The sequence below is a fragment of the Haliotis rufescens genome, unplaced genomic scaffold (genome assembly GCF_023055435.1).
Source record: "Haliotis rufescens isolate VD_foot unplaced genomic scaffold, xgHalRufe1.0.p SCAF_1, whole genome shotgun sequence".
NCBI classification, from domain to species: domain Eukaryota; kingdom Metazoa; phylum Mollusca; class Gastropoda; order Lepetellida; family Haliotidae; genus Haliotis; species Haliotis rufescens.
The window spans coordinates 5012142-5039210 of NW_025963779.1; the positions used below are offsets into that span (position 1 = coordinate 5012142).

Consider the following 27069-nt stretch of genomic DNA (forward strand, 5'->3'; position numbering starts at 1 on the left):
AAGGTTGTCTGGGGGACGAGGTGTATGATTAAGGTTTTCTGGGGGACTAGGAGTATGATTAAGGTTATATGGGGGAATAGGTATATGATTAAGGTTGTCTGAGGGACTAGGTGTATGATTAAGGTTGTCTGGGGGACTAGGTATATGATTAAGGTTGTCTGGGGGACTAGGTGTATGATTAAGGTTATATGGGGGAATAGGTATATGATTAAGGTTGTCTGAGGGACTAGGTGTATGATTAAGGTTGTCTGGGGGACTAGGTATATGATTAAGGTTGTCTGGGGGACTACGTGTATGATTAAGGTTGTCTGGGGGACTAGGTATATGATTAAGGTTGTCTGAGTGACTAAGTGTATGATTAAGGTTGTCTGGGGGACTAGGTGTATGATTAAGGTTGTCTGAGGGACTAGGTGTATGATAAAGGTTGTCTGAGGGACTAGGTGTATGATAAAGGTTGTCTGGGGGACTAGGTGTATGATAAAGGTTGTCTGAGGGACTAGGTATATGATTAAGGTTGTCTGGGGGACTAGTTGTATGATTAAGGTTGTCTGTGGGACTAGGTATATGATTAAGGTTGTCTCGGGGACTAGGTATATGATTAAGGTTGTCTGGGGGACTAGGTGTATGATTAAGGTTGTCTGGGGGACTAGGTGGATGATAAAGGTTGTCTGAGGGACTAGGTGTATGATAAAGGTTGTCTGAGGGACTAGGTGTATGATAAAGGTTGTCTGGGGGACTAGGTGTATGATAAAGGTTGTCTGAGGGACTAGGTATATGATTAAGGTTGTCTGGGGGACTAGTTGTATGACTAAGGTTGTCTGGGGGACTAGGTATATGATTAAGGTTGTCTGGGGGACTAGGTGTATGATTAAGGTTGTCCGGGGGACTTGGTATATGATTAAGGTCATCTGGCGGACGAGGTATATGATTAAGGTTGTCTGGGGGAGTAGGTGTATGATTAAGGTTGTCTGAGGGACTAGGTGTATGATTAAGGTTGTCTGGGGGACTAGGTATATGATTAAGGTTGTCTGAGGGACTAGGTGTATGATTAAGGTTGTCCGGGGGACTTGGTATATGATTAAGGTTGTCTGGGGGACTAGTTGTATGACTAAGGTTGTCTGGGGGACTAGGTATATGATTAAGGTTGTCTGGGGGACTAGGTGTATGATTAAGGTTGTCCGGGGGACTTGGTATATGATTAAGGTCATCTGGCGGACGAGGTATATGATTAAGGTTGTCTGGGGGAGTAGGTGTATGATTAAGGTTGTCTGAGGGACTAGGTGTATGATTAAGGTTGTCGGGGGGACTAGGTATATGATTAAGGTTGTCTGAGGGACTAGGTGTATGATTAAGGTTGTCTGGGGGACTAGGTATATGATTAAGGTCATCTGGCGGACGAGGTATATGATTAAGGTTGTCTGGGGGAGTAGGTGTATGATTAAGGTTGTCTGGGGGACTAGGTGTATGATTAAGGTTGTCTGGGGGACTAGGTATATGATTAAGGTTGTCTGGGGGACTAGGTGTATGATTAAGGTTGTCCGGGGGACTTGGTATATGATTAAGGTCATCTGGCGGACTAGGTGTATGATTAAGGTTGTCTGGGGGACTAGGTATATGATAAAGGTTGTCTGGGGGACTAGGTGTATGATTAAGGTCATCTGGCGGACTAGGTATATGATTAAGGTTGTCTGGGGGACTAGGTGTATGATTAAGGTTGTCTGGGGGACTAGGTGTATGATTAAGGTTGTCTGGGGGACTTGGTATATGATTAAGGTTGTCTGGGGGACTAGGTGTATGATTAAGGTTGTCTGGGGGAATAGGCATATCATTAAGGTTGTCTGGGGGACGAGGTGTATGATTAAGGTTGTCCGGGGGACTTGGTATATGATTAAGGTTGTCTGGGGGACTAGGTGTATGATTAAGGTTGTCTGGGGGACTAGGTATATGATAAAGGTTGTCTGGGGGACTAGGTGTATGATTAAGGTCATCTGGCGGACTAGGTATATGATTAAGGTTGTCGGGGGGACTAGGTATATGATTAAGGTTGTCTGAGGGACTAGGTGTATGATTAAGGTTGTCTGGGGGACTAGGTGTATGATTAAGGTTGTCTGGGGGACTAGGTATATGATTAAGGTCATCTGGCGGACGAGGTGTATGATTAAGGTCGTCTGGCGGACGAGGTATATGATTAAGGTTGTCTGGGGGACTAGGTATATGATTAAGGTTGTCTGGGGGACTAGGTGTATGATTAAGGTTGTCTGGGGGACTAAGTATATGATTAAGGTTGTCTGGGGGACTAGGAGTATGATTAAGGTTGTCTGGGGGACGAGGTATATGATTAAGGTTGTCTGGGGGACGAGGTATATGATTAAGGTCGTCTGGCGGACGAGGTATATGATTAAGGTTGTCTGGGGGACTAGGTGTATCATTAAGGTTGTCTGGGGGACTAGGTGTATGATTAAGGTTGTCTGGGGGACTAGGTGTATGATTAAGGTCATCTGGCGGACGAGGTATATGATTAAGGTTGTCTCGGGGACTAGGTATATGATTAAGGTTGTCTGGGTGATGAGGTATATGATTAAGGTTGTCTGGGGGATGAGGTATATGATTAAGGTCATCTGGCGGACGAGGTGTATGATTAAGGTTGTCTGGGGGACTAGGTATATGATTAAGGTTGTCTCGGGGACTAGGTATATGATTAAGGTTGTCTGGGGGACTAGGTATATGATTAAGGTTGTCTGGGGGACTAGGTATATGATTAAGGTTGTCTGGGGGAATAGGTGTATGATTAAGGTCATCTGGCGGACGAGGTGTATGATTAAGGTTGTCTGGGGGAATAGGTGTATGATTAAGGTTGTCTGGGGGACTAGGTATATGATTAAGGTTGTCTGGGGGACTAGGTATATGATTAAGGTTGTCTGGGGGATGAGGTATATGATTAAGGTTGTCTGGGGGATGAGGTATATGATTAAGGTCATCTGGCGGACGAGGTGTATGATTAAGGTTGTCTGGGGGAATAGGTGTATGATTAAGGTTGTCTCGGGGACTAGGTATATGATTAAGGTTGTCTGGGGGACTAGGTATATGATTAAGGTTATATGGGGGACTAGGTATATGATTAAGGTTGTCTGGGGGAATAGGTGTATGATTAAGGTTGTCTCGGGGACTAGGTATATGATTAAGGTTGTCTGGGGGACTAGGTATATGATTAAGGTTGTCTGGGGGACGAGGTATATGATTAAGGTTGTCTCGGGGACTAGGTATATGATTAAGGTTGTCTGGGGGACTAGGTATATGATTAAGGTTGTCTGGGGGACTAGGTGCATGATAAAGGTTGTCTGAGGGACTAGGTGTATGATAAAGGTTGTCTGAGGGACTAGGTGTATGATAAAGGTTGTCTGAGGGACTAGGTGTATGATAAAGGTTGTCTGAGGGACTAGGTATATGATTAAGGTTGTCTGGGGGACTAGTTGTATGATTAAGGTTGTCTGGGGGACGAGGTATATGATTAAGGTTGTCTGGGGGACTAGGTGTATGATTAAGGTTGTCTGGGGGACTAGGTATATGATTAAGGTTGTCTGGGGGACTAGGTGTATGATTAAGGTTGTCTGGGGGACTAGGTGTATGATTAAGGTTGTCTGGGTGATGAGGTATATGATTAAGGTCGTCTGGCGGACGAGGTATATGATTAAGGTCATCTGGGGGACTAGGTATATGATTAAGGTTGTCTGGGGGACTAGGTATATGATTAAGGTTGTCGGGGGGACTAGGTATATGATTAAGGTTGTCTGGGGGACTAGGTGTATGATTAAGGTTGTCTGGGTGATGAGGTATATGATTAAGGTCATCTGGCGGACGAGGTATATGATTAAGGTTGTCTGGGTGATGAGGTATATGATTAAGGTTGTCTGGCGGACTAGGTATATGATTAAGGTTGTCTGGGGGACGAGGGATATGATTAAGGTTGTCTGGCGGGCGATGTATATGATTAAGGTTGTCTGGGGGACGAGGGATATGATTAAGGTCATCTGGCGGGCGATGTATATGATTAAGGTTGTCTGGGGGACTAGGTGTATGATTAAGTTTGTCTGGGGGACTAGGTATATGATTAAGGTTGTCGGGGGGACTAGGTATATGATTAAGGTTATATGGGGGACTAGGTATATGATTAAGGTTGTCGGGGGGACTAGGTATATGATTAAGGTTGTCTGGGGGACTAGGTGTATGATTAAGTTTGTCTGGGGGACTAGGTGTATGATTAAGGTTGTCTGGGGGACTAGGTGTATGATTAAGGTTGTCTGGGGGACTAGGTATATGATTAAGGTTGTCTGGGGGACTAGGTATATGATTAAGGTTGTCTGGGGGACTAGGTATATGATTAAGGTTGTCTGGGGGACTAGGTATATGATTAAGGTTGTCTGGGGGACTAGGTATATGATTAAGGTTGTCTGGGGGACTAGGTATATGATTAAGGTTGTCTGGGGGACTAGGTGTATGATTAAGGTTGTCTGGGGGACTAGGTATATGATTAAGGTTATATGGGGGACTAGGTATATGATTAAGGTTGTCTGGGGGACTATGTATATGATTTAGGTTGTCTGGGGGACTAGGTATATGATTAAGGTTGTCTGGGGGACTAGGTGTATGATTAAGGTTGTCTGGGGGACTAGGTATATGATTAAGGTTATATGGGGGACTAGGTATATGATTAAGGTTGTCTGGGGGACTAGGTATATGATTAAGGTTGTCTGGGGGACTAGGTATATGATTAAGGTTGTCTGGGGGACTAGGTGTAGGATTAAGGTTGTCTGGGGGAGTAGGTGTATGATTAAGGTTGTCTGGGGGACTAGGTATATGATTAAGGTTGTCTAGGGGACTACGTATATGATTACGGTTGTCTGGGGGACTAGGTATATGATTAAGGTGCATATTGTAATGGCATCTATCTCAAAAGTGACCTGTGACGTAATGAAATATGCAGAATTTCGCAGCTCAACAGAAAGTTTGCATTGCTGCACGATGCTACAAACCAATTGAAAATTACACACTTCGTTCATCTCAGGGATATTTCAACATGAAATATCAACATGATCAACTTCCAATATGGCTTCTGACGCAATCATTTCCATCAAGATGCGCTGAACGGATTGGCCTAAAGACCTTGGTTCTTTTGGGCAACTTTTTAGGAGAAAGATCATCACTTTCCCTAAAACTAGGTCAGGTTTATCTTGAGATGACTTGGTATTTGAAGATAACAATGTGTCAAAATAATGCACAATGACAGCAGAACATTTTTATACAGGCACAAAGATGAGGGTACCATATTTTTTTATAACAATGCGATGCACATGCATTTACTTTGCGAATCCTGGCCTTTACCGTATATCAAACAGGTCAGCTAGATATATTAACTGTTTGCATTCAATGTCATATGCATGGCATCGGGAAGGTGGAATTATTATCGTCCAATCATAAGTTTTCGGACATCATGCGTTTTCGGACGGCAATGTTTATCCCGATTACTCCTGCCATAACAGGGTGTGTAGCACCACAAAGACATTTTGAATACTTAGATGGCCTGTTTTTAAGAGAAAGTTGTCTTTTTTAAGTGACTGGGATGTTTTACAGTCGTTCATGTGACAAGAGAGAATGGTATGAATATTTCTTCAGTGTCTGAACACCCATAACAGGGAGATAACAGTTTATTCACCAATAACAAGTCCTCTAACTATCGACAATTATTGAGTCTGTCAACAAATTCATTTGGATCTAAAACGTTCAGGAATAATAAGCCTCTTCTCCAAATTTTTAAAAATTCTACGGAGATAATTTCTTTTGCAACAGGAAGAAGACTGCTTTGATCGTGCCACAAGCTGAATCCTTTCTTTTTTATTTTGATATGGTCTGCTGGATGGTAATCAGCTAATCGATAACATAAAAATGTAGGAACTTAAAACATAAGAAAACTTGCCTCAAGTAAAATGTTTGGAATAAAAAAGATTTCTAAAAGCCTTCAATATCCAACTCCAATTTCCAATACGTGTTCTAGGCTTGAGTAAAACAGTTTTACTCTATCTCTAACATGCCTCATTAATAACAGCCCGTACCAGCAGAACAGACATTATTCCAGGCCGTACGTCAGGATGCACAAGCAGCAAAAGTTCAATTGTTAAAGTTCTTAAAGTAGGAAATTAATTTTGATATTGAGCAGTTATTCAAACAGCAAATTTCTGGCACAAATTCAACTTCAAAGCACAGATTCAGTGAACATGAATTGTAAAGAGCCCCGCGAAGGAACGTTCTGACGTAGACCCTCTCTCATGATTACTGGTAGGGGATTAACCACACTTTGAAGTGCATACACCAATAACACCATGCCTTCACATGTTGTCTTATGTTTTCAAACAGCAATCTTTTTTTTATAAAATTGCATGTTACAATGAAATACGACAAAGCCATCAAGCCTGATGATCTCATCAACTCAGAAGAACAAATACTGAAACGTTTGTCTGTCACGTCCACAGGGGCTTAAAATAGAATCTAAATTTGAGTGTAGGCAGAGTGTACCAAATATCTAGCTATTCTTTATAAGTTAAAAGCTGGAAGCCAATATGTTTGTACTGATATATACACATGTTACAGGCTACAGATCTATATGTATGTTACAGGTGAGAGATTTACATTCTGATATATATGCACGTTACAGGCTAGAGATCTATATGCTTGTTACAGGTGAGATTTACATTCTGATATATGAGCATGTAACAGGCTAGAGATCTATATGCTTGTTAAAGGCTAGAGATCTATATGCTTGTTACAGGTAAGAGATTTACATTCTGATATATATGCATGTTACAGGCTAGAGATTTATATGCTTGTTACAGGCTAGAGATCTATATGCTTGTTACAGGTGAGAGATTTACATTCTGATATATATGCATGTTCCAGGCAAGAGATTTATATGCTTGTTACAGGCTAGAGATCTATATGCTTGTTACAGGCAAGAGATCTATATGCTTGTTACAGGTGAGATTTACATTCTGATATATACGCACGTTACAGGCTAGAGCTTTATAAGCTTGTTACAGGTTAGAGATCTATATGCTTGTTACAGGTGAGATTTACATTCTGATATATATGCATGTTACAGGGAAGAGATTTATATGCATGTTACAGGCAAGAGATCTATATGCTTGTTACAGGTGAGATTTACATTCTGATATATATGCATGTTACAGGCAAGAGATTTATATGCTTGTTACAGTTGAGAGATTTACATTCTGATAAATATGCTTGTTACAGTTGAGAGATTTACATTCTGATATATATGCATGTTCTAGGCAAGAGATTTATATGCTTGTTACAGGCTAGAGATCTATATGCTTGTTACAGGCTAGAGATCTATATGCTTGTTACAGGTGAGAGATTTACATTCTGATATATATGCATGATACAGGCAAGAGATTTATATGCTTGTTTTAGGCTAGAGATCTATATGCATGTTACAGGAGAGAGATTTATATGCATGTTACAGGCTAGAGATCTATATGCTTGTAACAGGTCAGAGATCTATATTCCCATATATATGCTCCTAACAGGATAGATAAACCAGAAAAACAAAGGACTCCCTGCCTGTAAAATCATTCTTGCTTCTTATTGTGAAAAACATTTTCAACATCAATTTGAGACTAAGGCGGACCCTGCACATGCTTTTACTCCAGTTCTGTAAAACAGTATAGTAATGATCACATAAATATTTACACTTTTCGATAACCTGCACATGTTTATGTTTGGTTCAAATAGATTTGTCATAACTACTACAAAACAAATAGAAGTTTAATCCACCCTCCTCACAAAGTAAAGGATTCATGTTTGTGTTCTAAGGGATACAATCCAGATATAATAATACAGTGTGCCAGGGAGGAAAAGAGTAGCTTCCCTTGACACAACAAGGGGAGATAATTACTCTTATCCAGCTGAATACATTGCAGTGAAGTGACCCTAAAATCCATTACTCATATCACATGTCGAATCATTGGGTTCTTGTTTAACTTTATAAAAAATCCACATCACTGAAGGACAGCAGATTCAGCATATGTACATATATACAACAGAGAGGGGACAGTAGGAAAATGAAAATATACACATTCATTTGTTCCGCTCAAAAAGGTATGAGTCTGAACATAAACACAGTGATACCAGGTGCACTATTGAGGTTGAAGGGAAGGGAGTTCCAGAGAAGCAGCAGCACTGCAAAATGAGCGCTTTTGTAAGACGTTTATTGAACTGAATCTCTTTATAATTGTCTATGGAGCCTTTGAGACACTAGTTATTATTACTCACATCATGAATATGACCAAAACACTTCTCACCATGCAAAACCGTAGCATGAATGAGTGAGTGAGTGAGTATGGTTTAACGCCGCTTTTAGCAACATTCCAGCAATATCACGGCGGGGGACACCACAAATGGGCTTCACACATTGTACCCATGTCGGGAATCGAACCCGGGTCTTCGGCATGACCAGCGAACGTTTTAACCACTAGGCTACCCGACCGCCCCTAATAACCTTTGAAAATGAGGACTTCAACAAAACCGGAATCTTGAAATAAATAGCAATTTTTTCCCCAATTTGCCTGCCAAGGTCACTTAGTTTGGAATCCAAGATAAACCCCTGGTTATTTAAATTAAACAAGTGCTTACACATTTCCTCAATATTTAGCACACTGACATATTGAAATTATGTTTCCTTAAAGATGAAGGGTTTACTCATGTGATAAACAAATTCAAGAATGTCTTATCTCATGTTGACACACATTGTTATTTCCCTGTATAACTCTCTTGTAGTTTGGGCTGGGATGATACACCAACGATCCGATCGTATCACGATACCTGCATTGCTCTTATCTATGGTTCCTTAGCCAACTTTTTCACTGAGAGGATGGCCAAATACCTGGCACAGTGACAATTTACAGTTGACAGTTCTAACAGATAGACTAAATCATTAAGAACCTAAAAAGACATGCAGGTATCTTAGAAGAAAAAATTAAATAGAGAATCTCACCCGAGTGTCTTTTGATATCAAATATATCAACACGAGTTGATAAAAGTGGGAAAACTCCGAGGCTTGCCAAGGATATTTTTCCACTTTTATCAACGAGTGTTGATATATTTGATATCAAAAGACACGAGGGTGAGATTTTATTTATCATCCAACATCATTCTTCCAACTTTTCCAGTTTGTAGAAAGTAATAAGCAGTGTCTTAAGTGTAAAAAGTACTGCTAACAGATTTAGTAGCAGAGCCATTAGTGATGTCATTTGATTGTGACGTCATGGTAACCAATGACGTCACAATGGTCTGCAAAGCATTGTGATGCAATTTCATTGCAGCGATATCTACAGTATAGATATCGCTTGATATCACGCAAGCATTATCCCCTGTGGGAGCCAGTTTTGGATGATAAATGCTCATCACTGACTCAGTGTAACAGAAAGAATTAACAAGATTCACAGTGAGTGTTAGAAAGAATGTCAACCCAATAACCCAGCTAAATGTCAGCAGCATGTAAATAATGAAGCTTGAACCAGACAATCCAGTGACTCACATCATGAGCAATGTCACAGGAGTCACAAACGAGGTTCAGTATTCTAATATAACAAAGGGAACTAACAAGAACGTCAATGCTGACCAAATGTTGGCTCCAGGGCTCCAGATAATGTCGGGAGAGATTGAGTATTGACTGACATGTTATCATTACATAATTTTCTTTGGGGAATGAATACATCTTGCTTCCTTGGACCATGTCCTGTCTAAGAGTACTGCAGTCTGCTTGTCAGCGCTGTTTCCGGTGACTCTGATTGCATCTGTTCATGTGTTTGCCCTATGTGTCACATATGGCAGGAATAATGAAAGGGATATAATTCTAACTTACTATAAGCAAGAGTGAGTGAGTGAGTTGGGTTTAACGCCGCTTTTGACATTATTCCAGTTATATCACAACGTGTAGGCTTAATGTGGGAGGAAAGCACGAAGTGATGCAGGTCTCAGAGGTTTACCATTTCGGTGAAACCCACGAGCACGGGTATGGTGCTGACAAACCTCGAAACATAATCGGGGCGAACCTGGATTCAAACCCACAATTATAGGTTTCTGGCATGCCGAAGGGACGCAACTCTGACTATAAGCAAGACGTAGAACTTCTGTGCATTATTCACTGCAGTATACTAAAAGTCCATATACAGGTGACCCATGAAGATCCGGGCTGGAATAGGTCAGCAAGCCATGCTTGTCGTAAGATTTGACTAACATGATTGGGTGGTCAGATTCGCTGACTTGGTTGACTTGGATGATCATGATGTCAAACACTGGATTGTCTGGTCCAGACTTGAATATTTACATACCAATGTCATAGTAGGGGTCTTTCCAGTTAGCCCAAAACTGTAATTCAGGAGGATTTAGGAGATTAGGGCTGAGGGATTATAGTCTATTCCTGACAGGTGAATGCTCTCTAGCTCAAAAGCTCTGAAGTTGAAGATGGAATCTGAATGAATTTTGAGTGAACACATATCACCTATAAAAGTTTTGATTACTAATCAAGTTGTGTTGTTGTTTGAGCATATGATCATTAATCAAGTTGTGTTGCCAAATCATAAGCAGGTGTATGTGATGCCTGTTTTCAGTAAACAAAGATCTGAAACGTCATAAAGGTATGCAGTGACCATAAAATAGATTCATTTTATGGCCTCTGGGCTATGTAAGTTGATAAGGACACATTGGGTAATTACGAACAATGTTGTTATAGGATAGGCCTTTTTAAATTCTTAATGCCTATTTGTAGGCAAGCAGCCCCAAAAGATTTGTGTAATGGTGATATAAATATGCAGCAAATTGGAGCTCTGTGGCCACAATGTCTGCACCACCTGGCCCAGACCAGCCCCAGCATGTTCAGCTGACCAAGCCTGTGTCACACATCATGTGAAATCAATTAGCAGATCTGCAAACTGTCACCTGCTGCCAGGGTTTTCCTTTGTCCCCTACCCCTCCTCCCGCCCCACCCCCTGCAAGTTGATACCCAGGGGATGTACATAACAGCTCTACTTGGTTACTTAGCAATAAGAAATACCTTACATCATCCTCCCACCTGCCCCGCCCCACCCCCTGCAAGCTGATACCCCAGGGGATGTACATCACACCACTACTTGGTTACTTAGCAATAAGAAATACCTTACATCATATGGGGAATTATGGATTATTTACCGAGTGAATTATTTGTAAGTCCTGCGCCTTTGCGGGAGACTTTCACCATTTATTACCGACAGACAGAAAATCTGAAATCCAAGTTAACAGTAAGTTTTATTATCATACACATCAAAAAAATGTTTTGCTCACCTTACTTTATTGTTCCACATAAAATAGCCAGTGTTGTATACTGTATTAGGTTTCTGATGAAAAATAATCGTTTTTGATTATTGTAATTGATTTTTGGTATTGTCGATAGTATAAGAACAATCGAAAGCTTAAATTGTTTAATTCATTAAAAAAATAAAAATGTGTTCGACAACTCTTTCTACAGTCAAATTTCAAATCTGCTGTGTTTTGAACAGCAATGATTAGCAACTTCAGATTAGGGCTATTTTGGTTTGAGGAGCAATGTATAATTCTGAACCCTGCGGGTAAACCATTACAGGTAATACTACCGCAGTACTGTTGTAACAGACACCCCTAACAAACCTATAGTGTTCCTGTTTCAAGGTTTCAGCAGGTATCTGTAGATATTCCAGAGGGTACATGGAATTTGGAAATATATAAATGTAAAGGTAGAGTGGTGTTTAACCATTTTGTGAGAAAATTAAGAAAGTTTACAGATGACAAAACATCAATGTAATTAATATATTGTTAGGTCAGTGTTACTTTTATTATTATTATTGTTATTATTATTATTATTATCATTATCATTATTATTATTATTATTATTATTATTATTATTATTATTAACACCACAAGTGCGACTAGCCAATGAGAATTTATTGAAAATATTTCAAAAATCTCAGGGAAACACAAAATAACTTCACTGATGTCATGGATATCCATGCCCCATCATTAATTATAATGGCATCGTATATATTAACAAGGCAATGGGCTTTACAAACATGGTAAATTGCGGTAAGAAAATCAAGACAAATGTAAAGTTGAAGATAACTTTGTTTCAGTTGTTGGTGTTGCATGATGTGAGATGAGGTAACATGGGTTTAGTGGCTGAGTGAGTATGGTTTTACGCCGCTTTCAGCAATATTTCAACAATATCACGGAGTTTATCGTCGCGTCCAAGATTATTGCACTTAAGTAGCAACGTGCATGGACATGTGTGTGTGTGTCAGGCTGCATGTACTAGCCCGGTCTGATGCCGATTTAGAGTGCTAGCCCACTGAGATACCATGCTGCAGTTTAGCATGAATACCCCACTCAGACACAGTATACTGACTCCGAGTCGACAAGTCCTTGTTTTAGTCCCTTAATGCTGAGCGCCAGACAGGGTAACAACAAGTACCCATTTTTAACATCTTTTGGTATGACACGGCCGGGGTTCCAACCCTGGGCCTTCCGTTCTCTGCACGGATGCAGTTTTGCAAGAAGCAGCTGATGTTGATTAACTTGATAAGCAACAATTCCTTCTAGTAAATCGTCTGCATCAAAGCCAAGGAACTCTTATCTGTGGCTTACAGAGAAAATATTGGTGGTTAACAATAACATGATGATGTTCAAGTGAATAACAATCCTTTCAGAAAGTAACATGAAGAACAAGGATCTCCTATAATAATAATAAGCTATTTATATTGCACATATTTCCACACCACACTGGGGCATGCTTTAAGTGCTATTATCACCCCGGTCACTGGATCAACGTGCACTAAGAATCATTCTCAGCTCCCTAGGGAGTATAAAACTCAAGCTGCCTGTTAGGAGCTATAAGGTTAACAACCATTTTGCCATCTCATCCTACTGGGTACCCATTCACTGCTAGGTGGACAGAGGCAAACTTCTAACAAGTCATTTGCCCAAGGAGACACAACATGTTCTTCAGCATGGGGCAGGACCGAAGCCCTAGAAAATCTTGTCACCCATCCAAGGACTCTCTGCGACCGCATTGCTTGACTTCACCTGATTTGTGACCTGGGTGCTGAGAACAGGACCACATCCTCCATGTATCTGTGGTGATGATATGATGATGGTGATGATGATGATACTGCTGATGATGATGGGGTTATTGGTACTGAAGTACAAGGATCTCCTACCTGTATCTGTATTGCCGGATGCTTCACCTCCAGGCGTCTCTTAATGTCCTCCATGTTGTCCAATATGCCGGTCCACTTCACAGTGACCTCTTCTACTCAGCTGTCCTGTAGTATTCTCAATTCTTTAATGAATGAGACTGTGAAACAGAAGGCATTCAACATGTAAATAACTCTTTGTCTCCATTCCAGTACCACCAGCTTGGGTGTCCCCTCCCCCTCCCCCATCTATCAGCTAAGGTGACCCCCCTTATTGGATCACATTTTGCGGACATTCCCCTTATGTAACATTTTGTCATGCCCCCTTCCCTGAGATACATGTAATATTTTTTCACGCCCCCCCACTCCCCCCCCACCCGATACACACACCTCTAAAATATATGACCAGTCCCTGAATATTGTTCTGATTTAAAATGTTTTTATTTGAAAAAATAGAACTGTGTCATTCCTTCTTAGTAGTACTAAGAAGTATGTAAGTTAGGAAGAGTTGTTTCCAATGTGTACCACTTAATGACAAAACTAACAATCAGTCAAATGTCACCACAGTGTCTTTGTTCTTATCATGATATGCTGCATGTGATTTCCAAACGTTTCACGCTAATCCTGCATGAGACAAATGGTGCATCTCGAGTCATGGACCTACGACATCACTTGTGCTGCATTCAAGAGCGTCAGCTCACACAACATACCAGTATGTTCACTTTTGCATCGAACCAATCTAATATCTCTTGAATATGAGTGATTCTTCATATATTAATCAACATGTATGCTATTCGCATTTCTTTTGGTAGTAAGCATTGTTTGCATCGCATCTGAGTTTTAAATCAATAATGGTGCCCAGATATTTATACTTGTCTACAATTTCTATCACCTCATTATCAATAACAACTGGATTAAAACATGAGTTATCTTTCCTAAGATCTATAACCATTTCCTCTGGTTTCTTGACATGTACCAGCTCGGGTTTTGCCCTCCTCATTAATCTACTAGCACAGCTGATCCCCTACCCAATACATCTACCAGCTCGGGTGTCCCTCTCCTTATTAATCTACTAGCACAGCTGATCCCCACCCCAATACATCTACCAGCTCGGGTGTCCCTCTCCTTATTAATCTACTAGCTCAGCTGATCCCCTACCCAATACATCTACCAGCTCGGGTGTCCCTCTCCTTATTAATCTACTAGCTCAGCTGATCCCCTACCCAATACATCTACCAGCTCGGGTGTCCCTCTCCTTATTAATCTACTAGCTCAGCTGATCCCCTACCCAATACATCTACCAGCTCGGGTGTCCCTCTCCTTATTAATCTACTAGCTCAGCTGATCCCCTACCCAATACATCTACCAGCTCGGGTGTCCCTCTCCTTATTAATCTACTAGCTCAGCTGATCCCCAACCCAATACATCTACCAGCTCGGGTGTCCCTCTCCTTATTAATCTACTAGCACAGCTGATCCCCACCCCAATACATCTACCAGCTCGGGTGTCCCTCTCCTTATTAATCTACTAGCACAGCTGATCCCCACCCCAATACATCTACCAGCTCGGGTGTCCCTCTCCTTATTAATCTACTAGCTCAGCTGATCCCCACCCCAATACATCTACCAGCTCGGGTGTCCCTCTCCTTATTAATCTACTAGCACAGCTGATCCCCAACCCAATACATCTACCAGCTCGGGTGTCCCTCTCCTTATTAATCTACTAGCTCAGCTGATCCCCAACCCAATACATCTACCAGCTCGGGTGTCCCTCTCCTTATTAATCTACTAGCTCAGCTGATCCCCACCCCAATACATCTACCAGCTCGGGTGTCCCTCTCCTTATTAATCTACTAGCACAGCTGATCCCCACCCCAATACATCTACCAGCTCGGGTGTCCCTCTCCTTATTAATCTACTAGCACAGCTGATCCCCACCCCAATACATCTACCAGCTCGGGTGTCCCTCTCCTTATTAATCTACTAGCTCAGCTGATCCCCAACCCAATACATCTACCAGCTCGGGTGTCCCTCTCCTTATTAATCTACTAGCACAGCTGATCCCCACCCCAATACATCTACCAGCTCGGGTGTCCCTCTCCTTATTAATCTACTAGCTCAGCTGATCCCCTACCCAATACATCTACCAGCTCGGGTGTCCCTCTCCTTATTAATCTACTAGCACAGCTGATCCCCACCCCAATACATCTACCAGCTCGGGTGTCCCTCTCCTTATTAATCTACTAGCACAGCTGATCCCCTACCCAATACATCTACCAGCTCGGGTGTCCCTCTCCTTATTAATCTACTAGCACAGCTGATCCCCAACCCAATACATCTACCAGCTCGGGTGTCCCTCTCCTTATTAATCTACTAGCTCAGCTGATCCCCTACCCAATACATCTACCAGCTCGGGTGTCCCTCTCCTTATTAATCTACTAGCTCAGCTGATCCCCAACCCAATACATCTACCAGCTCGGGTGTCCCTCTCCTTATTAATCTACTAGCTCAGCTGATCCCCTACCCAATACATCTACCAGCTCGGGTGTCCCTCTCCTTATTAATCTACTAGCTCAGCTGATCCCCTACCCAATACATCTACCAGCTCGGGTGTCCCTCTCCTTATTAATCTACTAGCTCAGCTGATCCCCAACCCAATACATCTACCAGCTCGGGTGTCCCTCTCCTTATTAATCTACTAGCACAGCTGATCCCCTACCCAATACATCTACCAGCTCGGGTGTCCCTCTCCTTATTAATCTACTAGCTCAGCTGATCCCCTACCCAATACATCTACCAGCTCGGGTGTCCCTCTCCTTATTAATCTACTAGCTCAGCTGATCCCCAACCCAATACATCTACCAGCTCGGGTGTCCCTCTCCTTATTAATCTACTAGCTCAGCTGATCCCCTACCCAATACATCTACCAGCTCGGGTGTCCCTCTCCTTATTAATCTACTAGCTCAGCTGATCCCCTACCCAATACATCTACCAGCTCGGGTGTCCCTCTCCTTATTAATCTACTAGCACAGCTGATCCCCTACCCAATACATCTACCAGCTCGGGTGTCCCTCTCCTTATTAATCTACTAGCACAGCTGATCCCCTACCCAATACATCTACCAGCTCGGGTGTCCCTCTCCTTATTAATCTACTAGCACAGCTGATCCCCTACCCAATACATCTACCAGCTCGGGTGTCCCTCTCCTTATTAATCTACTAGCTCAGCTGATCCCCTACCCAATACATCTACCAGCTCGGGTGTCCCTCTCCTTATTAATCTACTAGCTCAGCTGATCCCCTACCCAATACATCTACCAGCTCGGGTGTCCCTCTCCTTATTAATCTACTAGCTCAGCTGATCCCCAACCCAATACATCTACCAGCTCGGGTGTCCCTCTCCTTATTAATCTACTAGCACAGCTGATCCCCTACCCAATACATCTACCAGCTCGGGTGTCCCTCTCCTTATTAATCTACTAGCTCAGCTGATCCCCAACCCAATACATCTACCAGCTCGGGTGTCCCTCTCCTTATTAATCTACTAGCACAGCTGATCCCCTACCCAATACATCTACCAGCTCGGGTGTCCCTCTCCTTATTAATCTACTAGCTCAGCTGATCCCCTACCCAATACATCTACCAGCTCGGGTGTCCCTCTCCTTATTAATCTACTAGCTCAGCTGATCCCCAACCCAATACATCTACCAGCTCGGGTGTCCCTCTCCTTATTAATCTACTAGCTCAGCTGATCCCCTACCCAATACATCTACTCATCCCAGTACATCTACTTGCTTGGGTGTTCCCCACCAATCCCCGTACATTTTCTAGCTCGGCAGTCACCCCTCCTCAATCCTACAACATCTATTATCCCTCCGCAAGTTAATGAGTGAGTGAGTGAGTATGGTTTAACGCCGCTTTTAGCAATATCACAGCGGGGGACACCAGAAATGGGCTTCACACATTGTTCCCATGTCGGGAATCGAACCCGGGTCTTCGGCGTGACGAGCGAACGCTTTAACCACTAGGCTACCCGACCGCCCCTTCCGCAAGTTAAACCTACGTACAAACATACAGACCAATATATTTCGAATTCTACCAAATACCTAATCTATGTGTGTTTCAGTGAAAATTGCATGGAACTTCAACAACCAGAAGAGAGAGACTGAAGTCCTGTTCATCCATGCACAACTTATTAGTATCAGTAACAAATAAGAGAGGTCTGTGGGGCTCGCAAATAGTTAATCCATTAAGCTTTCTTGTCAACAATAAATCCATACAACAAAGTGGTCCTCACAGTTCAACCAATCCAAATCCTATATATACTACTTGTAGTTACAGTGCTTATAATATTGCATTGTCGGAAGGGGCCTTGAGCTAGAGATTGCACAATGTAAAACAGCCAATCCTTTTACTGAAACAGATACATGGCCTTTTATGTATTATTCCTGTTGATGTAAACATTGTACCACATAAATTTAGTATGCAAATGAAGTTCTCTGATATCAGTCACATTAACATAACCATGGTAACATTTAATTTCTTTCGTGTTTTGAGCTGACACCTTAAAACACCAGGCCACTACATTAATTTTGAAGTTGTTCAGCACTTTTATTACATTGAAATTTGCTCTAGACTAGTCCGACCAAATGACACATTTAATGTCAAATTAATTTCCACATAATTATGAGGACAAAAATTTCCAAAATATAAATAACCAAAAATGTTGATTTACCAAAAAATATACTACATGACATTTCGTGTGGTTTACAATGACAGTGGATTTTTATTCAAACAAACTGGCAAAGCAACCAAGGAGTGTTTGAAATTAATTGAATTTTAAGTTTACTTTATCCAATATAAATGAAAGTTATTACGTATATATAGCCTAAGCTATGTAAGAGACATGTTGAGTAATTTCAGTTTGTTTCGTGTATGTTGCTGGTCATGGCTGATCACTTCTCGACAGAATTACGCCTGGCAACGACTAGAAGAATTTATTTCAAAACTGCGAAACAAACAGGTTTCTATCAAAGTTATCGGTGATCAGCTGATCACAACCAAGTTTGAGGTCCGTACACACAACTGAAGCCATGCTAGAACCTGCACTACGCTATCTGCATATATGCTAATAAAAAGGGAATGGTAACAAGATCGGTGAGGGTAAGTGGGTCAAAAGCGATGCCCGTTGAGCTTTGGATTGGTTAGCCACCCACGTTAAGTATAAGTTGGTAAGAAAGTACCTGTCGCGACATGCGTGGATTTACACGCGGGTTTGTTTTGATACAGAAAGCGGAAGTTACTCTGCGCAGAACGTGGGATGCTGGTTCGTCTTGGATTTTTAGAATAAAACATTTTAAGATTATATTTGTCTAATATTTAGAATAAGTGTCGATACAATATTATGAATCATATAATATATTTGAGTTTGGAGCGTTGACAAAAAGATGATATGTTTTCCTTAGTTACCATCAACAACTTTGACCAATCAGCAACTTGTTTGGGGCACCTTCTAACCAATCAGAGCCGAGCCGCTGCTATTTGAAACAAATTCACTCATCGATGGCTACATGTCAAGCAGGAGAGGGAATGTGGCAAGCGAACTATTGAGAAGAAACGATATTTCATGCCTGAATCCAGTCACTGTGCGACATATTCTTGAGAAACATACAACATGGCTTTAACAAGACCAGTCTCGGTAATTTTTTACTGTGGTTGAATATATTTTGTGCAATTAATGGCATTATTATTGGACATTCCGCCCAGTCAGTGCGTGCACTAACCGGCTCAGTGGTTTGTTTACACTCGCTTTTGTGATGTTTGAGACCATTTATCTTCTAAAGTCATTGTTTTCCTATCCGACTGTGAATGTAAAGGTGTAATATTGTGCAACGACAAGTACAGTTTTAGTTTTGACCATTGCATTTTGCAAATATAGGCTGTATGATGACTTTGGTATGCCGACCTAAAGAGCGGAAAACACGTATGGGCTTGTTCATGCGATTGTGGGAGTTTATATTGACGATGTCTACACTGGGCTTTTGCTTAGTTTATTCGATTTTAGTGGTATATTGCACGCATTCAAAGTGAAGTTTACACTTTGCATTTACCGTCATGAATACATATGCATTTTCAACAATATTAACCATTGTTCAAATGAGACAAATGCTTCTGTCCTTAGGCCTTATTAGAATGCTAATAACATGAATGTGATGTCTATAAAGCATGACGTTTATATGATCTGCATTCCTGCTTTGATAAATAAAATGGAGGAATGTGCATCTTATCCTTATTGCCATAAATTAAAATTATATTTATGGGTTTTATAAGTTTTCACATGGTTCATAGACCAGTAACTTTTCAATATTCCTTCAACTAGCCTGGAGCAATGCTCCAGCCAACACTGCTGGGCCTGAACTATTTTGGTTAAGAGTTCCTTTTGTCCCACCCCCAACTTGAAAAACGCCATAGTCTTACCTATGCCCTCAACAGGTTTATAATGAAAAATAAGATTGATGGAACGAACGGCATATTCTTTCCCATTTTCTGCTGGTAGGAACATACTTAGAGTGTACATTTAGATACTATTATACAAGCATACAAACCTTTTGAGCTCCCCTTATAAAAAATGCACTGATCATGACCGCAGTCTTTGAAAACCACAACTGTCGAATGACGTCGACAATTTAAACTATGGTGTTACATTGGACCTTGCATGATAATAAGATTCAAATGTTTTCCGGATGACGGAAACAATACATTAGTCCACATGAAACAATATTTACACTATTTTCTGGAACTTTTTCTTTCTTAACCAACTGGTTATATATATGGTTTTGAACTGTTTTAGTAAAATTTATTCCAGAACCAGTGTTCCATAATGTCTGGATCTTCCTATGTTTTGAGGTTGAATTAGGTTAGGTGTAATTAATTTTCATAATTGCATGGGAAGGCAGTAGATCTATGTTTGAAATATTTTGTTGATGTGACAAGTTTGGATACCTATTCGAATGAATTGGATTTCAATACCTAATTGTCGGTCAGTATTAACCTTTCTGTGTACATATATGTAAGACCTGAGTGCATCATCATGATCATGTGCAAATATAATAGAATTTTAGTATTAACCTCGTGCATCAATTTGTTGTCTTCCTGAACTGTATTCCTACTGGCTATTTCACAAATTGAAGATGGGTTTAATTTTGTCTTCATTGCAGATCTGAATTTCTGTGTCTAATTTCAGATTAGAACAGTGTTGTAACTTTCCATGTCAATATAGATATTATATATATATGGGGTTGTGTGGTAGCTTAGTACGTAAAGCATTTTGTCACAACAAAGGTAGGATTTGATTCCCCACATGCATAGAATAAACCTATTTCTGGTGTCAATGTGTAATGTTGCTGAAAGCACATGTATATAAAATTACCGTTCATGTTATGGGCTAAACTTATGGTTTATTTGTTTCAGGCCAACATTGAAGGCAGCCTGAAGCTGGCACCATCAAGGGAGAACACAGATGCCATCATTGCCAGCAAGACGATGACCAGGGCAGCACACAGAGCAGCCTTAGGCGACATAGGAAACAAGGTTTCCAAGATGACCATCGACGCCAGTAAGAAGCCAATCAAAAAGGAAATCATTCAAGCAGCCAAAGGAAGGACATTACAGAAGAACAAAGCAACATCATCATTGAAATCAGCAGACATTGAAATTTACAGGGTAACTATGCTTCAAAAATGTTCAGTAGATTTCATACTTATTTTAGGTCCCCTGCTGTGATATTGCTAAAAGCGGCGTTAAAACACTCTCATTCACTTATTTTAGGTAAGTTTGGATTATTTGAAAAAATATGTAGGGATTTGAATACCAAATGCAGGGATTTATCCTGGACTGCCAAACATAAGTGCCATGGGCAGGCAAATTGGAGTAAAATTATCTTTGTGCAAATTGGATTTTGTATTTCATTTCTGAGAAGTTGGGAATCTTAACTGTCTTTTGCTGTAGACAAGGGCCAAATATCTAATAAATCATGTTATGGCTTGTTTTGCATAGGTGAAATCTTTGGAGAACATGGCCACTGAAGAGAAAGGCCTTAATAGTAATACTCCACATTGACTGAAATGTGAGACTATTTTCCATTACTAAAATATATATTGTACAAAATGCCTTTTCTCCAGTTTGCCTGTCAGTCACTTTGTTTAGTCTCTGGCATATGTAATGCATACATCTGATTTCTGTAAATGTATATTCATAATTTTGCTGATGCTATAACTGTCTTGCACTTGTAGGACAAGGAACCTGCTGTGATTGTGGAAGTCCTTCCAACATTTAAGACCGAGCTGACGCTGCCAGAATGTGAACCTGTGTCCGCCCCCGCCCCCATGGACATCAGTGACGATAAGCCAGATGCCTTCAGTCGAGCACTACTTACCGTGGAAGACATTGATGCTAATGATAGAGATAACCCACAGCTAGTCAGTGAATATGTCAATGATATCTACTCCTACATGAGAATTCTGGAGGTAAGTCTACAGTTCCATTTGTTCCTTATCCAAGCTTGTTATCCGTAGCAATAAAATGTAAGCCAAGTTGCAATATATTTGCCTTTCGGTTCTTTAAAAAAGTAATTTGAAGTTGCAGAGCATTTGAAAGGGTTTAGTGAAGTATATTTTGGTTGTTCTGTTGCAGGCTAAATATTTTGTAAAACGAAACTACTTGGAAGGAAGAGAAGTTACCGGTAAAATGCGAGCTATCCTGATTGATTGGCTGTGCCAAGTTCATCATCGCTTCCACTTACTGCAGGAAACTCTGTACCTCACTGTATCGATCATAGACAGATACCTACAGGTGAGCCAGTGACACATTCATTTACTGCTGCTGAAATAGTCTCATTTGTTTCCCAAATAAGCTGATTTCTTAAATCTTGTTTATAGAATTGAACAGCTGAAATATGACCATTTTTTTAGTATTACAAGAGGATAAATCTAATTATTTTCTCGAACTAAATATCTTTTGTTTTTCTTCAGGTGAAGCAAGTGAGCAAGAACAAACTCCAGCTGGTCGGAGTCACGGCAATGTTAGTAGCTTCCAAGTACGAGGAGATGTATGCACCAGAGGTGGCTGACTTTGTTTACATCACAGACAATGCTTATTCCAAGGCAGATATCCGGGACATGGAGCGAGATATTCTCCGGTCGTTAGAATTCAGTTTTGGAAAGCCCCTCTGTCTCCACTTCCTCAGACGAAACTCCAAAGCAGGCCAGGTGGGACTTTTGTCACTCAGTACTGTCTTGAATAATTGAATTCAGCAATTAGACAATTCAGGGATTGTTTTCTAGGATGCAAGTGATAGTGTAGGTTTGAATGTGAATGTTATGATTCTCATTGTCCCTTCAAATCCTGAACAGAGAATGGGTTTCCCTAAAACTAATAAGCAGTCCCACTTTTCCACTCTTGATTTGGGTAAATTAGATCTTTTTCCCCCAATTTATTTGGTGGCATTCAACTCTTAAAGGGTTTGTGTGTTTCAAGAAATTCTGAAGTCATGGCTATTTTATTTTCCCAGTTTAATTTTTTAAATAGTTATAACATCATGGAAAACATCTGGTGAATCATCATGGAAGAGTCGGTGTATGAACCCTGTTATGTACACCCTCGACAACTTGCACTTGTTTGTCATATTGATATCAACAACCAACTTCCTTTGCCCAGGTTGATGCCATGAAGCACACTCTGGCCAAATACTTGATGGAGCTGACAATCGTAGAATATGACCTGGTGCAATATCTTCCTTCCCAAATTGCTGCAGCTGCCTTGTGCCTTTCTATGAAAGTTCTCGACAGTTCTCAGTGGGTAAGTACAGCGTTGAGTATGCCCATTGGTGTATAACCTACACAGAAAAGGTGTGGAAATTATTCAATTAGTGTAACGGCTTGTCTTTTCAGTAATTTTTTTTGCAAGTTCCTGATTTTTTATTCAGTAGTTTTCATACTTGTTTTAGGCAAGTTTGGATTATTTGAAAAAATATGTAGGGATTTGAATACCAAATTAGGTTTATGCAGGGATTTTATCCTGGACTCCCAAACATAAGTGCCATTGGCAGGTAAATTGGAGTAAAATCATCTTTGTGCAAATTGGTTTTTTTATTTTATTATTTGGGAATTTTAACTGTCATTTGCTGTAGGCCAAGTACAGGGATATTATTTGGTGGGTGACGAAATGCTAATTAGTCATCCTGTCCTTTCAGAATGACACCCTATCCCACTACAGCACATATTCAGAGAAAGATCTCCTTCCAATCCAGCAGAAACTGGCTCACTTAGTTGTGAAAGCTGAAAACAGTAAACTGACGGTAAGTACTCTCATGCAGTAATTCATCTGCCTCATTTTACCACCACTGACAAACCCAGTGAAATTCCAGGTTAGAATTGCTCTTGCTAGCAGCAAATGCAGGCATCGGGTGGTAATGCTCAATGAATGGGTTGACGTTAACCATATCCCAATTGTGTAGAATAATGCTCATGATCGCTGGATTTGTCTGGTCAAGACATGATTAGGCTTTAAAACAATTGGTTTTCAGGCAATGACTTTTGAAAATAGTGCATCCGGGTGGCTTTACTTTTATGTTGTTTTTTTTGTTTAAACTAGTATGTACCCAAATAAACTGGGAAAGGGCCTCCCTACCTTAATGTATTGCTTGAGTAAAACACTGGAATACAGTAATCGTTATCGTGAGCACAACACTGGAAGAAGCATGTCAACAAATCCGTACTGAAGTCCGCTAGTTACTTCTATTACACTATCTGGCTATAAAAGTGTTGTGTATCTGAACTTACATTGTAATCCATTATATTACTTTTCTCCAAGATCCAATTCAATTTTGCTTACATTTATTTCGGCGAAATTGTGTATGATCTGATCGGCAAATCGCATCAACTGCTGTTAAAGATTTATTTTTCGCTTATACATGTATTGGCCATGACATGAAGTGTTTTTATACTAAATCGGCAAAAACAAGTGCATAACTATTGCCACCATGACAATAACATAACACAAGATGCTTAGTATATCAGTGCGCATGTGAGGGGAAGTAATGACAGGCCATATTGGATCGTGGTGTTCTCAGACATTAACAGACCCTTGTCATAGCTGCAATATTGCTGGGTGCAGCGTTAAACAAACTTACAGACAAGGAATTACACAAACCAACGAATGTGGAATAATTTGTACATATTAAAGTGATGTTGAAATAATGTATTTGTATTGCTTTCAAATGGTAATTTAATCTTTTATTCTGTGCAGGCTGTGAGGACGAAATACTCAAGTTCCAAGTTCATGAAAATTAGTACAGCAGCAGAACTGAAATCCCCAGCGCTACTTGAATTGGCGGCTGCGGCGGCAGCGTCCAGTTAACGCTGTCTCTGTACCTCAAGCGGGCTGTGATCATAGGAACGAGGATATTTTAATCATGTATCAATTGACCTAATTCTTAGGAAGTTTAAATGTGGATTTCAAGGCACCATAAACAAGTTATGTGAATTCATGAGGATTATGGATGTGATGCCATGTCTTTCAGCTGTGGATCGACGCAAGACGATACAGTGAACTTTCATGTTGGCTCTTCTATTTCAGATGCATTTTCCTTTGCAAAGCTGATGCATGCACAAATCATGATGTTTTTTAACTTGATTTTTGTCCATTGTGTAGGGTTAAATGTTAAGGGTTAAGAAATGAAACTTCCTTTTTAAATTGTCTTATTGTGTATCATGAGTTATATTCTAAGGACTGCAGCATAATTTAGATGTTGGTTTTTTATGAATAACAAATGGAACAAATCACTGTAGAATTACTATTACATGTTTTTAGCATTTGAAATTTTTTATTTATCTGTATTCACAACTTGAATTATTTTTGCAAAGATTTCTTGGATCAGTCGCAATTGTTGTCAGATTCATGACTCCTCTGCTTAAATTATCAAATTGTGAATTGCCTGAAGATTACATACTTCCATCCCTAGAATGTTTCCTTATCGAAGGTTAGGTGAGATGCTACGAAAGCCATATGGACTTGATTTTATCCACTGCCAATGACTAGATACATGTTCAATCATGACTTTAATGTAATGTCTTTGGTTAAAGTCTGTGATTTTATCCTTACTGACATATTATGTATATTTTGTAAATAAATTTTATGGAATAAACTTATTTATTGTGTTAAATTAATTAAGATTGTTGAAATGTTTACATATTACATATAACGCTCACAAGGCAGTGTTGCCCTTGTTTATAATAAGTATCGCATCATGCAGAAAAATACCTGAGCTGCAAATACTGACTTGTGACATTTGTCTGTTACATGAAACACAATGATCCCAGCACCACTGAGGTTACATTGCCATTCCACTAGATTCTTTCATCCAGATTCTTTACACGCCAGTAGCATGAATACATTACTGCTCGACCTTCACTTGCTTGCCCCGACCAGAACTGCTGAATTTTAAATGGAACCTTGGATCTAGAAAATGATTTTCACATGTCGTTCATACAGAACTGACCCACACAAGACATGACCTTTTGTAAGTTAAAAAGGTACTGATATGAAAAACCATGCTACCCAAAAGTTGAACACCCCATTAAACTCATGCCTCTAACAGTATCTCTAACAGACAAAATGATGAATTGTGGATATGACCAAGTGGACGAAAATACCCCAAGTTGCCCGAATGTCGTAAATCAAATGTAAGGCGGCCTGAAGTTCCTGGCAAGCAAACACCGGGGACTTGGGTGTTGCATGGTCCTATGGCAAGGGCAACAACTCTTGACCAAAACACCTCTTGGCGACGGTTGGGTCATGGTGTGGGGCGGTATCGCAGATAACAGGCCAACTGATTTGCTTGTGAATGGACACACTGGCCAGCGACATGTTGACGAAACTTCCGGTCGTTCCATTCGCCAGAATTATCGGCAGAAATGTTGACCTGCAAGATAATACCAGACCTTCGTGCTCAGGACATAGCTGATTTTTTTTAAAGATCTGAGGACATCCTATAACGGGTCATGTCAGAACGACCTTTCGCGAATTTTGACCGACCACTGAAATGACTAACAAGAAGTCGACATCAGCCAATTAGAAAACATCTTTCTCGAGCTATACGGCATCCATTTCAGATTACGCTTGAAAAATATGTTGACAGTTCTCGATTAAAATTTTGAAAACTGAACAAACGGACAGTCCGGAATATCTCATATACGGTTGAGATTTATGGCAGTGCTTCCCACGTACTGTGCAACGCGAGAGATACAGTAATTTTGACGGAATCAGTCGTGCCATTCGGGGCCAACTCATGTTATTCCGGGGAAAAGGTTTTCGAGGTTGCATGATTAGAATACACATTCCGACTGTCAATTTCAGGATCTGGTAAGCGACGCTTTGATTGGTCGGATGAAAGGTCGTTCTGACGTGACCCGTAATGGGATGTCCTCAGATCTTTGTTTCACAATAGCGAGAACTTAGATCTGATTTTGAGGAAGTATCCGGCTCAGACGATGTCTTCTGTATCAGATGAGGAACAGAAACGATAGTTTATTGACTTAAAATTCGTTCCGGCCTATTGGTAGGCCCAGTCGTCTCGAGCTCCGGAAGTCGCTGTGCAGAGTTGCGTCCCTTAGGCAAGCCAGGAACCTATGATTGTGGGTTCGAATCCCGGTTCGCTCCGATTGTTTCTAGGTTTGTCAGCACCGTCCCCGTGCTCGTGGGTTTCACGAAAGTGATTAACGTCTCCGACCTGCATCACTTCGG

The 27069-nt window shown here is 40.7% G+C and overlaps 2 protein-coding genes across 2 annotated transcripts in view; one reads left to right on the forward strand and one right to left on the reverse strand.

Moving 5' to 3' along the window:
- Window positions 1–18575, reverse strand: part of LOC124150101 (focadhesin-like) — a 586265-nt gene extending 567690 nt beyond the window's left edge. The window contains exons 1-2 of the mRNA XM_048398021.1: window positions 18513–18575; window positions 13296–13432 (exon numbers count right to left, since the gene is read on the reverse strand). Coding sequence (XP_048253978.1) covers window positions 13296–13349 — 54 coding nt within the window. The 5' untranslated portion in view covers window positions 13350–13432; window positions 18513–18575. The remainder of the gene's footprint in view (window positions 1–13295; window positions 13433–18512) is intronic.
- A 248-nt stretch (window positions 18576–18823) lies between these two features.
- On the forward strand, window positions 18824–25471 carry LOC124150100 (G2/mitotic-specific cyclin-B-like). Its single transcript, XM_046522014.2, has 8 exons — window positions 18824–18967; window positions 20740–20991; window positions 21561–21794; window positions 21961–22119; window positions 22299–22535; window positions 22984–23124; window positions 23519–23623; window positions 24574–25471. Exons 1-8 carry the CDS (start codon window positions 18944–18946, stop codon window positions 24682–24684), a joined length of 1263 nt encoding a protein of 420 aa, XP_046377970.1. The 5' UTR covers window positions 18824–18943; the 3' UTR covers window positions 24685–25471.
- The last annotated feature ends 1598 nt before the right edge of the window (window positions 25472–27069 follow it).

What these genes read in the sequence shown, in the direction of transcription:
- LOC124150100 (XM_046522014.2), top strand. Translation starts at nt 18,944, where the DNA reads ATGGCTTTAACAAGACCAGTCTCG. An exon ending in TCATAGACAGATACCTACAG is followed by an intron (nt 22,120 to 22,298) that starts GTGAGCCAGTGA and finishes GTTTTTCTTCAG; the next exon opens with GTGAAGCAAGTGAGCAAGAA. An exon ending in GAAACTCCAAAGCAGGCCAG is followed by an intron (nt 22,536 to 22,983) that starts GTGGGACTTTTG and finishes TCCTTTGCCCAG; the next exon opens with GTTGATGCCATGAAGCACAC.